We start from the raw sequence: 16,185 nt of genomic DNA on the forward strand, positions 1-16,185 counted from the left end.
TATTGAGAAAGTGTACAGCACCTACAATAAAAGCCATTCTGGCAAACGGTATTTGTCATAATATAATAAGAACGTTCGGCCGTCAAAAAGGTTAGAGAATTCTAACCGCACGCAACAATAGAGTCAGATACTAATGTAGTAGGTTAACTAAGTCAATAACGTAAGCTAAGACCGATAAAATTCTGTATCTGCATCTGTCGGCATCAACCTCTGCATTCCAACAACCCCAACCTCGACAGACTACCAACCTCCACAGAACCGTTCATTAGGTACCAGGTCCACTGAACAGGAGCAGGTGCTGTTAATGCCTTGCCCAAGGGCTTTACAACGTTATGGTGCAACTGGGTAGCGAACACGGAGCCTGAGCCGCATGTAATTCCGGGCCAGCGCTCGAACCGCAATGCAACCGAGCCGACAAATCAAATCGAAGAATACTTATCGACAATCCCCAAACAAAAACTTTTAAATAGTGATGGAAAATTTGAATAGTCAAAAAACCCAAACTACAGCTATATTGTAGGCAATCATTTATGAGGCTATATGAGATTCTGTTAGTTACAAAGATAAAACTTAATCCAAACGTAAAATACACGTCAGCCTTCCGTATTGGAATTTTTTTTTATCTTGACACTGAAAAAAGTCGACTTCTGCAATCAATTAGTGTCTTGTAAGCTACGTATAGAGCTTCAATTAATTGCAAAACAATTTTTAAAACCAAAAACAAACAATCTTTTTAAGATGCATTCATGCTATGATCAAAGAGTATGAAAGACCACAAGACTTTCCACTCTAGTCTTTTATACTTTTTGCTATGATCATAGTTAACTTCAGTAACCGAATAACGCAAATTAAAATCCAGATTTAAATCAAAAATGTAGCCTACGATATAAAATGTGTTGACTGAAAAGTTTTTATTTGTTGCAGTAATAGCTTTTTAACCAAGAATTGATAGTGCACAAAAAATCGCAGCAACAGTTATTTCGTTTGTTGTCAATAGTCTCAAAAAAGCCCCTAAAAGGCGAAGTCACTGAACCGAGTCGAACAGACTTGTTTTGTAAACAACACACCATGGACCTTTTGCAGCTAGAAGTTCGTAAAGAAGGACAGCTTGAAAGCAAATACCTCGCTTTGCATGTCATTTTTATTCATTATGCAAGTTTTGTATATCACAGCCATCGTGCTGAATTTTATCAATTATGTTTTTAGTTTGAAGTATATAAACTTACTGCTTAAAAAAGCTTGCCATAAGACAGGTTATATGCCTATAGTTTTATAGCCCTATAGTATAGTGCCAGAGGCTCATTACACATCGGTAGCGTCCGCTCATTGTCGCTGGTGACCAGCAGTTTACTCCATTTATGAGAGGTTTATGAGAATGTTAAATTAGGGTTTAGTAATAAACTTACATTCGTTAAACTTTTTAAATTATATTTTTCTGTGCAGCTTCCCTTAATTTAAGCTCTTTTTAAGTAGGATAATTTATAGTTAAAGTTTGTGACTTTTGGACCTTCTAAATGCAAAGACATTTACTCATAGTAGCTGATGACTTCGGTTATGGAAATGCAAGAGATCATGGCATTTTGAAATGCTTCCAAAAAAATTGTATCAGTGGGGTTTCTATTTTACCAAACTGCAAACATAGTTACAACGCAGTGCAAATTGCAAAGAAACATAATCTTCCCACAGGGCTTCACTTTAACATTACAGAAGGTCAGCCTTTGTCAAATGCTGACTCAGTTAGTTCCCTTGTTGGTCCGAGTGGAAAATTCCTGGGAAAGTTAGGGTTCTGGTCAGCATCTAACATTGTTCAATGTCATGTTGCATTAGAACTGGAAACTCAGATTGACTGGTTTAGAAATAAATTTGGTTATTTGCCGTTGCACATTGACGGACACCAGCACGTGCATGTTCATCCCGATGTGGTTCTTGTTTTTAGTAAAACTTTGTCCAACTTCAGAATAAAACGAACTCGATTGCCGATTGAGTATCCGTGCCCAAAACTACCTGTTCGGCAATCTTTCGAAAAAGAACATTTTCTCAACAAAGTGACACGGATGGCTGAACAAGCCGCTCGAGTGTTCAAAGAACACCAAGTTTGTCACACCGAAGCTTTCATTGGCATGTACTTAATGGGAAAGAACATGTCCATTGAGAGTTTACAATGCACGATAAACCAAGTCTTCCAGAGTGGAGTAGGATCGTGTGAATTAATGGTTCACCCTGGCTATTGCTGTGATCCTGTAACAGATGGTTGCCTTGGCGATGAATTTGCTGATGCCTTTTCTTGCTCTCCTGATAGAGAACATGAATTGAATGTATTAACCTCAGATGAAATGATAAATTTCTACAAAATAAATGATATCAAATTGTCAATTTCTGCAAGCTAGATTGAATCTGCTATATAATACTTAAATATCTGATGTACGTACATTGTATCAGCTTTAGGCAGACATATCTTGCGTTCAAGGCAATTATTTATCGGTGTCTGTTTTTCATAAAATCAGTGCAATTCACACTATGCTATCCAGAGGTATGTTTTTATGCAAGCAACCATAAGTTATTATTATATTTATAATTGTTACTGACATCATTAACACCTTTCCTGTTGTTTGGCTTTGTACTGTGGAAACTATTTTTAACGTATGATATATGTAAGTTTTCTGTATGATGAGATTTTGGTTGCAGATAAAATTTTTGTTTTACTTCAATGTTATATTTTGCTAATCGTGTACACAGGGCTAATTGCTTAATTTAGCTCTCTAAAAATATGCACGTGTTTACTTAATTTCTTTTACGTCTCAATCAGTTCAACCATAATTTATGCGAGTTCTAAAAGATCAATTTTTGGCTGTCATGATTATATACGGTTGCTATTGCTGGGGTGTTAGCTGGATTGTGCTATCATAGGTTCGCTGCAGTGGTTTTTATGAGTTGAAAGTCTTATAATTAACAAGGGATCTGTGAATGTTGGTCGTGCAGTTTGTGTAATTATACATCGCTCGTGTCATGTATTTGATGAAATGCAGAGTATTGCTGAATTTACTGCACATTAATTTATCCATCTTGTTCCACATTGCACTAATACCCATGTAAAAACATTAGCCTTAATTTGCAGGTGTTCTTGCTGTTATTTTTGTAGATTTAATATACATTTGGTGGCATCATGCGTCAAGAAGAAACACTGCTTCATCAGACGCAATCTCACAAAATGAGCCAGGGGTGTTACATATGTGCAATATAGCTATGTAGCTACATGAAGGTAACTTGTAAATGAATGGCTCGCTTCTGTGTAATCGTTTTGACTGATCCTGGTCTTTCTTGCTTAACGCATACATGGACATCATACAAAAGAACTCAGTTACATGTTTCCGACCAACCTGAGCAAATTGAGTTCAGGGCAGGTTAAAAAATCTTTCTTATTGCTTGTATGGTTGATGATTTATGTGTGATTGCGTTTAAGCTCAGTTTGATTATTATATATCTGTTTAGCAGGGCACCATATATATTTCAAAATATTTGAGCTTCTATTTAAAGGTTGCATTGTAATTTTAAGAAACTCAGGAATTGAGTTCCACACTCTGTGGCTTTCATTTCAATTGCTGTGCCCAGAATGCAGTGGTTACCACTTTCATTCTCTCACTCGTCCTAAACTACATTTGTTTAAGAAAAACGTGTAACATTGGTTAGCATTAAGGTGCTTTAAGATACATGCAACCAGGCTATTGGTTAAGCCGGTTTGTTTGGATTTGATTGCTGCAAAGTTAACTCAGTATAAGCTCAGGCTCTGTTTGTTTTGTGACTGCAAATTTTTGGATATTAACCTTCTACGTGACAGTGCGGTATTTGTGACATCACAAAGCACAACAGGGTTTTCTGGGCCTTTACTTGCAAAACCACCATCCCATCATATCATGTGATCGCTATCATTGTTTAAGAAATCACTGAACCGTTTGTCATTCTAGTTATCGGTTCCATTGCACCAATCAGCGCCGATTTGTTTACTTTCTCTGGATAGTTTTCATTAGCTTTGATGTCAAACAAACCCAGACAATGTTTGCGTTTGCTACAATCACGGCGATGGTGTTATTGACTCTTATATAACCCACGCGCTGTATTTTATCGGTCATTGTGCCGTCACACTTTTCCGGTGGAATTGTGAGGTTTGTTGCAGATACTTAACTGAGCAGCGTATTCCATCGTCCATTGAGAGTATGTTGCGTGATTTCAAAACTTTCTTCCAGGCACCAGTGCCAACGGAAAAGATACAACTCGCTCTCCCACGTTTGGTTGAGGTCAAGTGGAGGCAAATACAGTTGTGCGCATGCGCTGTGTCGACTACCCAAAAACGCTCGAATGTTTGATGTCATCAAGAACACACGCAGAGAGATTGCAACCGAGTCCTTTGTTCCTGACTCTTGTCAATTTGAGTTGTGAACTCGTGACTCGAGTCAAATCGCGGGACAAACATTCGAGTCATTTACTGCATTCACGATTCGCGAATCTGACGACGCAGTGCGAGTATAAAAAATATACTTCGCCTGTGACCACGTGATCATTAAATAGCCTACCATGGCACGTCGTCAGCCTAACCCGCACCAGTGTTCCTCTGAAACCTAAAATTAATCTGAGTGAAGTCGAATGTCCATAAATAATGATCTCGCTACGTCATTTGGTTTGTTGAAGATCAGACGCTGTACGTTGAGGCTTCACCGAAATTCAAGAACCCATAATATCTGTTCGATTTATTTTGAACAAAGAGAATTAAATCTATGACCCGGATTATTAGATCTTACCTATGCCCTGACATTTAGGTTGAGTTGAATGGAATCCGATTTCACGGATGTCGCGATCATTTTGTAGCCTGCAGCTTATATTCGATCTAATCCCTGCCCGTCTAAGATTTCGATGTTTCAGTGAGATTAAGACTTGACTGACAAGTCACTAGTTTCAGCAACGTCAATCGCCAAGTTCTTCGAGAAACCGGTCCTAAAAATCAAATCCAACTCACAAACTGGTTCCATGCGAGTCCGACGGCACCGGTCGATGAGAAAATAAGAAATTGTGTGTTGCACAACGATTCAGTTGCTGCAGAATTCTCTTTGCAGCATTAATGTTTGCTGAATTTTCCGAATCAGTTTGACCTTCTTCATTGAGAGTTTGGGTCGTCTTTCGTTGCCGTGTCTTATGCTGTGACGTGACGTATGCCAATATATTCCGGTTGTGTCGTATAATTTTGAAGATATTTTAAATTGTCCAAAATTTCTCTCCATTTTCGCATATTTTGATGTTACTGCGTCATCACAGCTCGAATAGCTCTGGGCGATGTTTTGTGTATTTAGGGCGATGTTGCACCACCTGATTGTGGTCGAAGGAAACTCAATTACAGCTGTTGTCACAAGCACGCAGTTGTCGCTAATTCATTTCGGTTGTCGAGTTTTAAAAGCACTTTTGGCTATTTCCAAACTTGGTTTTGTGATTTATCTTCTGCCGAAAACAAATGTAGGCGAGTGAAGGGTACATTGAAAATATCGTAAAAATAGGACGATCACGGACTTACAACGTTGACATTTTCGAGTCAAGATTGAGGTGTTTTCCAACTCTTCCATGTGTACGATCACCTTCTTGTTTGCCACTGTCAATAAAAACGAAGTGGTTTCCAGGAATGAGTTTTTCGTTACAGGTTCTTTGGAATGGAAAACATGAATCATGTTTACTATCTGGCGGCTGTTTTGCAAACAGTGACAGTATTTGAACGATAAACCGATGTCAGTGCCGCTGTTACCGTGTTGTTAAATAATAATAAACACAATTTCGGCGCTAATTTTGAGATTTCTCAGGCTTACCACATGAGACCCATCTCGTCAATAACATTGTTTATCTTTTCATTTACGTCACAATCTACGCCCGCCAAACCACAGCACTGCGATTGGCGATCTTCTATGATAACTTCGTCTCCCAAAGCAGGTATTTCTACTAATGCTGAACAACCTGTAATTTTCGACCCTCCCAGTTACTAGTGGCGTGGTCGCCCCAGTAATTGCTTTTTTGACGTCATAATGGTGCGTTTCTTGTCGGAGGAAATGATTGGTTGAAAGGAAGTTTCGAACAGGCCCTTCACGTTTGTTGGACGGATTATCCTTTAACCAACGTGGCGGCAGGGACAGTTGGTAAGTTTTTAGCCATTAAGTTTTTATGTGAAGGAAAAACTTTCCATCTTGGTGGAATTTTCCGTCTCGCTTTCGCTTTGTCCTGTTGTTAAATTTTCGCCTTTGTCAACGGATTTTCATTTGAAATACGAGGTTAGTTTATATACAGTCCACGTCTTCGTAATCGTTCTGCCCTGGTTAACCAGTAAAACCAGACGCATTTGTCACAATGCTGGGTTGTGACGCTATACAGGTTTTTGTCAACATTTTTTTGGAAACATGTTTGCGACAATGGCTTGCCACGTTTCTTGCGTCATGCCAGTACTCATACCACTTACGCATGGACCGTCTGTTGCAATTCGTGCAAGTTGGTCTTTGTTGATGCTGCTGTGTTTCACCACTAGTATGGTGCATCCTTTTCCTTGTCTTGAGATGAAACGAAGCATGAAATGTTACACATAAGTTAAAGCAACCACAGCATAACACTCGAACATCTGTGACCGTTCGTACACTGCCTTGTGTTTGCCCATTCGCCCGAATGCTCGAATCGAACCCGGTTATTGGCAAGCTATCCGGTTTTGGTGTTTCATTTAGATTTCAACACCTGTATTCGGAAAGTTGTATTTCTGTTTTGTTGTCTACTCAAGTCACATTCACACGCCATTAAATTGTTGTGTATTTAGCCGTAAAGCTTTCTTGCCACGAAAATCAGCTCAAAGTTTCAAAAGTCTTTGTGCGTCGGCTATTATCGTCTACTTTTTGACATTTGAGACAATTGCTTTAAAAACAAACCAACTTTGCATTTTTCCCAGAAATCCAAACCGAGTTAACGTCAGTTTTTTCTTGATTGATTCGAACCGTCACTTTTCGCTGCGGTCGTCGCATTGAAACTGGTTTTTGTCGACTTTTTCGTCCCGTAACCCGTTCGCGTCCGACTTTCTTTGTTTTGAAAAGTCGCTGATAAGGAAGCAGTCTCTGTCTCAAGCACCACGTGGAGGCGACCAGAACACATACATCAAGCCACAAGCAACAGTCGGCCGCAATTTAAAAGAGAGAAAACGGGAGAATTGGAGCAGGAAACCCGATCGTTGGAGCTGAACCTGTCCAATCGATAAGGAACAGAGTTGAGTGGTGTATGTGGGAACATGGGGTAGTTTCCTGTAAATTCACTCGTTTTCGAATATGGCTTCATTGGACGCTTAGCTGTTACCGACAAACGCCAGCGTTTTATCTTGTGGTCATGTCATGTCATGTCTGTGTCAAATCGTAATTAGCGGTGTGATTGCGAAAACCTCGAGATGTCGCAAGTGGCATATGTTACCGTGATACAATACACAATGTAGCTTTCGTTTATTCGTCTCACAGCAACAAATTTTGTTGCTGAATTTATTCTCTGCACCGAAGCAACTCAAAACTAAAAGAGCGTTCTGTTTTCTTAAGAAGTAGAAGAGCTGAATTATTCCCCAGGAAGTCCTTTGTCACGTCACATAGTCTTTTGTTGTTCGCCAACAGCTGACGAACGCTCAAAAGAAGTCATTTTTTTCTCACGTTTTTACCAAAGCTTTGTTTTGATCAGTTCCAACCAATCAGCGTCGAGTATGTGCAACACCTCGTGCTCTTAACGGTCAGCTGGGAGAAGGAGCAAGAGGGAGAAGACGTGGAAAGAGAAAGAAAGAGAGAAAGAATGCGCGCGTGGAAGAGAATAAAAGAGAAAGGGCTGGTAGTCTTGCGAAAAAAGCTACACACGTGATGTGTTCTCATGGAGAATGTTTTGTTGTCGAATGTCAGAATGTGGCTCATTTTGCACAGCGCGTTGCGAGGAAGTGCGCGAATTGGAGATGCTGTGCGTTGGCTGTGTCGTGCAAATAAATCGTATAAATTGCCATCTAAATGCAGCACAGTGTCTGTGTAGCGCTATGTCTTTTTAAATTTGATTATTCAGTTGGCTTATGTGTCTAATGAATGCATTGACTTTCAGCTACCGTTGTATTAGTTTGCTAATCAGCTGATAAACTAATATAAATATTGACTAAAGCCAGTATTCTTGTTAAACACTTGATACTGCTGGGTCCGATCTATTCGAGTTCTTCGTTCGAGATAGTCATTCGCTATTACGAGTCTTGCTCGTTCGACGACTACTGCCTTGCATCCAGACTTCATCGAGTCTTGAAATCGACAAACATGGTGAAGACGTTTCAAGATTACCTCAGCTCCGATTGCCACAGAACTTACAGCTGTGTGCATTGCAGGGCGCACTTGGCTGGACACGCCGCGCTTATTTCAAAGGTAATTACATTAAGTTTGTCACGGTATTTTATGTCTAATGACAGTATAGATAATATAAATTACGGGAAATCAACTTGACTGACGCAACTGCCAGCGCAGCCGGCGCCAAAGCAAACTAATTTGCATTGAACTAAGCGCACGATTCATGTTGTTGATCGATAAAACTCATTGTTTTGTTACCGCTTGAGCATTGAAGGCAAATCTTAAACCCTTGTTCATTACTTAAACGTGTCTCTTTACTTACATTGTCCTATTTGTTTACAGTCATTTCAAGGGAGCCAAGGACGTGCCTACCTATTCAACGACGTGTAAGTTTGCTCTGTAATCGTATTGAGTTTCACTAACTAGTCCTATTTGAGTGTCATAGGGCAATATGTTGTTCATCTCCATTGATGCGACTTAGTTACGACTGGCGAGTGTATTCATACGGTCAAATTTCCTCGCTAATGGAAGTGAACCACGTCAGAAAAGATTCACCCGTTCAATTAACACACCGGTATGAGGTCTATTTCGGAACCGTAGCTGGATGCCTCGTCTAAAGTAGGGTCTGGCCATCGCTGTATAGACTCGTTTAGTATTAAAGTTACGCGTCTCCTTCCTTTCGGCCAACCCCAGAGTCTTTTGTGCAGACGGGGAACCGCTCATGAATAATTTAATTCATGCTGCTTAGCCCATCTAACTGGTAACTAGGACGGGCTTGCGTTTGTATCCAAGCGGCAAGCTATCAGGCGTCCCCACGTAGCGTTGATGTTAAAACCCGCTTTACTGAATTCAAAACCAGTTTCAGTTTAGTTTTAATTTGACGACGGCTGAACTAACTTATCGTCTCAATACCACGCGCTCAGCGAGTTGCCCCCAGCGTTGGCAATCCACCTCACCCTGTTTGATGGTGTTGTCACCGACTAATACCTATGTCATGTTTTACATCGACATCATATACGATTCGGATCTGGAAACAATTTGGGAATTTCACCACGTTTTTGTAAATTAGGTGTTATTTTTCATAATCATTGTGATTTTTTAAGATCAAAATAACGATTTTTTGCGCGTTAATGGCATGTAATGTGCAAACACAACCATTTCTAGACCCAGAGTGCTGACCCTTTAGCTACTGCCTTCCACTTTACTTTATCTTGTAACGACCCAAATCACTGGAGCGTGAACAATGATGCTTATTCGCTCACATAAGTGGGCTGCCGCTCCACTTATTTATCGATCTCTTCAGCCAATGTCAAACGCGCGCTCGCGACAACGTTTGCTCTTTTTACTCGAAATAATACCAGCACCAGCTGTTGGCGATTTACCATTCTTTTGACTGAATTGGTGCGCGGTGTAAAAATGGGGCAATTGCGCTAGTGTTGTTTGATCCCGCTAAACCATGTTTGACCCTATTACTGATATCGCTGTGACTACGAGGAAGCCAAAACTTCCCACTGTGATGATAACAAGCAGTGGAAATACACGTCACGGCGTGTTGTAAATAATATAGCCTTGTAGAAATCAACTTGTATCGTTGTTCTCCACATACATCTAGCATTAGAAACGAGACGACGGTTTCAGTGCATAAATATAAATATGCTTCATGTCAATATTGATTTTCGCCGTTGCTCTAAGATCTCGTTACTCCATTTGAACCTTGGCCGGGTTGTATGATGAAGCCCCTTTGCTGTCATGGAATGAAATTAACTGGTAAACGTCTTGCGTTCTTCCCACCAAAGTGTTAAAACCTGTTGGACCGGTCACGCAGTGAGGCTTAACATAAGATCTTAATTTTAATCACGTCATATTAAGTGTGGATTTGTCGTGCGGTTTCCATAAAGGCGCCATGCTTGCTGACTGGCACCTAAGCAGATCTCCATTCTCCTGTTCAACGACATTTTTAAAGAACAGGAAAACTTTCCGACATTCATATTAAACGCCAGGACGTTTCTCAAATATTTTGAGGTCACTTTGGCCAATAATTATCTCACACAGGCTGTGGCAAGCGTCCATCCAATCAAAAAGATGTTAATTGCGCTTCCAATATTTGATGTGCGCCATAGAATAATTAGAAACACAGAATCAGTGATGTAATAATTGATTGATTATTACAGGGTTAACGTCAGCAGCGGTACTCCGGAAGAAAGGGTCCTTCTCACTGGCGTGCATGATGTATCTGACATCAAGTGTAAATGCTGTAAAACGACTCTCGGATGGAAATACGTAAGTTGTCTAATAGCTTGCCCTTTGTTTCGGCAATAACAAAAAAATATCCGTTTTGGCGGAAATAAGATTCCCCGTTTGTAGATCACGTGATCGTTGTGATTGTCAGAAACAATTATGGTTTTCCGGTTTGGTGTGAAACGATAACGGGCAATAATCTTCGAAATTTCCCCTTGTAATTTCATACCAGCGATCTTGGGTCGTGGTAAGCTTTCACCCCATTTAAATAAAAACGGTCGCTTGTTTTTCACCACTCCCTTGTTACGACGGAATCTCAACTTCTATATGCCCTCTTTTGTGACGTAACACACCCGTTATTTGGTGATGAATGGGTACTGCTCCACTTGTGTCCCCAGGTAGTTAAACAGACCCGGGCGATTAATGGTGAATAGGGTCTACAATGGACCCCATAACGACCCTGACCCCCAAACAATGGGAAGCACGCTTCGTTTGATGGCGTCTGTCTTCATAGACCGGCTGATGGATGAATAGGAAACCTCGTGTTGAGTAATAATGACAACGATTATGATTTAATAAACAAAGCGTCTTAGGAATCGTGATTCATCTTTGCACGCTATTGAGACAAGTTGGATCGAAACGGTATTCCCCGCAATAGCGCCGAATCACCCCCCGTTCACCCCGCCCCAGCAAACGAATCACCCCCGATTGGGAAATCTCACTCACCCGACAATTTTTCGCCCCTTTTTCATCTTAGTACTGGGCGCGACTTCCTCTCCTGACAGATAATCATCGTGTTTATGACGTCATAGAACCACGTGTCACGTGGACCCCTCGCCGCGTGGATCAAGACTTCACCCATGGGTTATACGTATTATGACGCCACGTTGATTCGAATGTAGAATGTAGAGTTCTTCTAATAACATAACACGGTCAACCAAAAACATTTTTCTGTTCATTTCAACGATGTCATGATACATCTGTGCTCTATCGCGCGTTAAATCGTCTGCTCGTGTTAAGACTTGTTAGAAATCCCACTGCGATTGTTGGAAGCCATTAAGGGCCGATATCGCGGCAGTTGTTCATTAAGGTGGCGATGCGTCGACATATGGCGGCCTGGTTACTGCCGGCGAGATTTCTTTGGGTTCAGTTTCGCGGCGACAGACGCAATACAGGCTTTATCTCAGCTATGATAATCATCCAATATTCAAAGAAATGAATTATTGATCGGTCATTTTCCGTGAAGGATAATTTTTCGGCGCAAGGCACATGGTGTCACGTGGTCGCATTTTAACGGGTCCATGTCAATCTCTCGCGGCTGGTACCAGGCTCTTAGCGTTTTTCGTTATCGCCAGTTTTGGTCGCACGTTATATTTTGTAAGGGAGCGTTGTTAAATAATCGCTGGTACCATTTGCATATTTGGTCATATTTAGTAACATTCATTTACATACAGTTGTTCATTTGCCTATAAAGCTTGTCGCCTGCTGTGTCCTTGCCGTCGGTAATTAGTCCTAGAACTTGAAGCTGCCAGATTAAGCTATATCGATACCACTGTGTGTAAAACCCCTGTTTCAAGTAAAAACATCAAGTCAGGTGATGATTCACGGTTTTATCTTTCTGTTGCGTCATAATGCCTGAGTTGTTTATGATGTGAAAGCAGCGATATCGTAGTAAGATGTCGACGGCAGCGTTAAGCTCTTCATAGTTAGACAATTTGCAAACCTGGCGGAATATTCAAGGCCAGTCGTGGCCGTTGTCTTGCGCCATCAAAGAGTTACACGTGATAGAGTTGTGCTCTGCTGTTCAAACGAAAGCGCACCACCCGCTGTATGGAAAATCCCGCAGTGCGATTGTAACGACTTGATGTAAGATTTTTGTCAAGACGACTTTCACGCTTCACTGAGTTTCTTTCACACTTGAACGTGCTTCAGTCGCGCTGTGACGTAGGTCGACTTGAACTCCACTCAGAGTGTCGCCAACCATCAATTTCGCGAAAGCGTTTTGCTTAGACTGGGACTGGTTTTTGGTTGCTGGTGGGATAGATGCCTGGTGTAATAACCGGCTCGCTATGATAATTTTATGCTTTGATCTCGCAGTTGAAGGACGTGCTTTAACAAGCATCAATTTAAGCTGGCTACATCCTGTTTTTCACTTACAAACCTATTGTTAAGTCACACTGATACTTTTATGGCGTAATAGAAGCATGTATTTCACGCTGTGACTAGCTGGCGTGTTAATATGTCAACTAGTCACATTGTATTGTAAACATCCGGTTCCTGCAACATGGTTTATGACAATTTCCCACCATTAATGCGCACAAAATTGTTACAAAGTTATGTTAATGAGTGGCGGACTGTTGCGAGACGTTGGCTAACGTTTGGTTTTGTGCCTTTTGAATTTCTTTATAAAACAGACAGCTCCGGGCAAACGCCGAAAATCCAAAATTGCAATGAAGTCAAAGTAGGAATAGTTGATATTTGAATCACATCGCTAGAAAAATTAATCTACTTTAGTAGTAGAATTTCCAAAGCTACGGTGCCTACCGAATGCTTAATTAGATTTCTACAATGCACTTGTACCACTCATGTTTAGAACTCAACATAACGTTTTCCGACCAAAGCAAGTACTCATTTGACCTCGGTCCATGGGCTGCGCCAGACGATGTATTTATCGCAGTAGCAAGTGCGTCTGACAACATAACTCTGTTGTCCTGTGATTCCGCGAAAACATTGTCACGTGATTAATACGAGGAACCAAGCACGCATGAGTGAGCTGGAGACCTGACGTCACGCACGATTTGTTGCAGCTTTTTTATTGCGTTTTCGTTTTTCTATTTTGACGTCACAATATGGTGTTGAAATAGGAAATTCTTTGATTTTTTTCTTTTCATTGCGTAGTCATTGTAACCGTTTACGATTTTTGCTGACAATAGCATTAGCTATTACGCAGCAATAATAAAAAACGTCACAATGCAAAGTTTTTATTTTCGGAGCTCATGCTTACAGATAATCCAGTCAACAATCTATCACGTGACTTCCGTTTTACTGCCTTTATCGTGCTTCACGTCACAATACAAATATTGTTATTTTCCCTCGGTGCGATTTACGGGTACTGCTGGCCATGCTGACCACTATCACGCCGTCTCGGCATAGCACGAGTCCACTTACAATCTTGTTTTGTGAACATTTCGGAAGTTTACAGTAATTTTTTAACAACAATTATACGATTGGTCGATCTTTGTCACCTGTCGAAGCGTTTTTATATTTCAATCTCGCCTGGTGCAACGCACAGGAACAAGCTTACGATGGCGATGTTGTTGTTTTGGTAAAAAAAACGAGGCTTCATTGACGTCACAATGACATTCCCGCCTTACAAGGTTATCTTGCATTTAAAACGATTTTTTTAAAATAAATTTCCACTCAGCTGCGTGCACTCTCCCACCTGCGGCCTTTCTATTTTGAGAAGATCTATAAACGATTGCATTGTGACGTAGAACTGACGGTTTATATTCAGCCGAGGATTAGGGGACGTGACCACCCTTTTTGCCCCGAAAATGCACTTCAATTTGACTAAAATTACTGAAGTATAGTTAAAGTTGGTTTCACGCACCTTGTCCAACGCAAATCATCCAACGTCATAATTGCTCGCCATAGCTGAGATGGTGTTGGGGGGGACGGCGCCAACCAAAAGCGAGCGGTACCGAACGATTCTAGAACAGGATACGAAAACGTTTTGGATTTGTGATAAACTATTCTAGACTATATTGTTGTCGTGCATTGTTCGCTCATAACCATGACAATGACGTTGCAGGAACGAGCTTATGACACAAGCCAGAAGTACAAGGAGGGAAAATTCATCATCGAACTCATCCACATGATAAAAGACAATGGATGGAGCTAAGCTGTGTCCGCCGAGATCTTTGTTTTGTGACAATGAACCTTTTATGACGTTACACATTTTGGCGCGGCGCCCAAACTACCGCTAGCTGTGGGGGGGAGAGTGACGTAACTCGAGATTTTCATTGCATTGTTCTAGATTGTTCCGAAAGTGGTTGTCCGTTTCTTTCATGCATTCCTCGTTTTGCCCCAATTTTAACCTGGAAAGAATTTCTTCTGTTTGATGACAAAATAGCATTGATATTATGGTGACGTCATTATTATGAGAACCATCACACAACTGGGCCTGTTGGGACGTATTATGCGTTCGGTTTCTGTATGTGTATTTATTTTAACTGTGATTATTACTGTTGTGTTTTGATATTGTTTCTTTCTCTCTTGTCTTGTATCTCTGACTGTTTATTCCACTTGAATACTTTCTTGTCATTCTTCTCGTCGCTAAGAGTCGCCACTGAGCACCAACCTGGTACAACTTCTATTTAAAATCTTTCGGCAGTTTATTATGTCATAGTCGATTTTGTCGACGTAACAATGGTGACTCTGTGTTTATTTGTTGTTTTGCACCATTTTAACCGTCGGAGTGAAGTTTTGCGTACTTAGTGGGAAGCCCAGCCCCTGTCTTTCTGTGTGTGACGGCTTTTTGCATTTAAAGTACAGACCTGTGTCTTGTACCGAACTTTCTTTTTTCCTAACAACACTGTGCGTGTGTCTGTGTGCTGTAATTGAAGGTTTCCATTGTCTGAGGGTGGCCCTGATTGTTTGGGGGTGTTTTAACCGCGCAATATTTCCCACCAATAAACCCTTCCCTTCGTTAAGAGGGAGTGTTAAATCATAATATTCGGAAACACACCATGTGTAATATTTGGATGTCTATAGTAGCTCTGGTTTATATGAAGTAGTATTGACGATGCCTTCAAGTTTCTGTCATTCTCAAAAATATCTTTATGATGTGATTATTAACGACAAAATATTTTGTTCTGTTTTATTGGCTCGACTTGTGTTGATGACGTAACGTGTGACTTTTTTAGTGACGTGTAAAATCTTTTCCACTGCATGTGTTATGAATACAATAAATTTACCTGAAGCAATGAGTGTTGGTCACCGCCCATCTTAGCCTCATCATTTTCCTTTCAATTCAGTATTATTTCAAAATAAGAGTTTCTTTATTCGTCATAATGGCGCTATCAACCAATGAGTATTAAGTTTTCTTGTTCGATGAAATATGACGACCCCCTGGTGGGCGCTGGTGCTGTTTCTGTTTCAACCGGCGGCGACCTCCTTAGATTGTCACCATCTCAACCAGGAGTTTGAACGTAGCCACTGGGTATGACGTCATAATTTCGCAATAATTATGCATCGAGTTTTGTTGGAAAGGTTTGATGGGATCAGCAAAAGTGAGCATTGATAGAGGCAAGGTGAGAGCCCACGCTTTAAACTGCACTTTGTCAGTGACACTGACGATTACACAAAACTTCTTAACACGTCAAAGTTGTGCGGAAAAGAGTTTATTGCGTAAGTTAACGTGACGTCATTGTACCGAAGATATCATTGGGTATGCTTCAATAGATTTTGTGGTGAAAGGTTCGTAACTCCATGTAATATTAGAAACAACCTTGTTTAAATATTTCTGGGCAAAACAACCCACAAGTTTTCAGTAATTACAAAGGTTCTTTGACGCTACCCAGCGGCTAAAGTT

General features: G+C 40.8%; 2 protein-coding genes across 2 annotated transcripts; both read left to right on the forward strand.

Moving 5' to 3' along the window:
* The first annotated feature begins 1,447 nt into the window (after positions 1-1,447).
* On the forward strand, positions 1,448-3,115 carry LOC143447113 (carbohydrate deacetylase-like). The gene has a single exon (XM_076947051.1). The coding sequence runs from the start codon at positions 1,515-1,517 to the stop codon at positions 2,385-2,387; it is 873 nt and encodes a 290-aa protein (XP_076803166.1). The 5' UTR covers positions 1,448-1,514; the 3' UTR covers positions 2,388-3,115.
* A 4,882-nt stretch (positions 3,116-7,997) lies between these two features.
* LOC143447114 (protein yippee-like 1) lies at positions 7,998-15,573 on the forward strand. Its single transcript, XM_076947052.1, has 4 exons — positions 7,998-8,432; positions 8,697-8,740; positions 10,526-10,634; positions 14,404-15,573. Exons 1-4 carry the CDS (start codon positions 8,328-8,330, stop codon positions 14,491-14,493), a joined length of 348 nt encoding a protein of 115 aa, XP_076803167.1. The 5' UTR covers positions 7,998-8,327; the 3' UTR covers positions 14,494-15,573.
* The last annotated feature ends 612 nt before the right edge of the window (positions 15,574-16,185 follow it).

This window comes from Clavelina lepadiformis, chromosome 2 (genome assembly GCF_947623445.1).
Source record: "Clavelina lepadiformis chromosome 2, kaClaLepa1.1, whole genome shotgun sequence".
Classification (NCBI taxonomy): Eukaryota; Metazoa; Chordata; class Ascidiacea; order Aplousobranchia; family Clavelinidae; genus Clavelina; species Clavelina lepadiformis.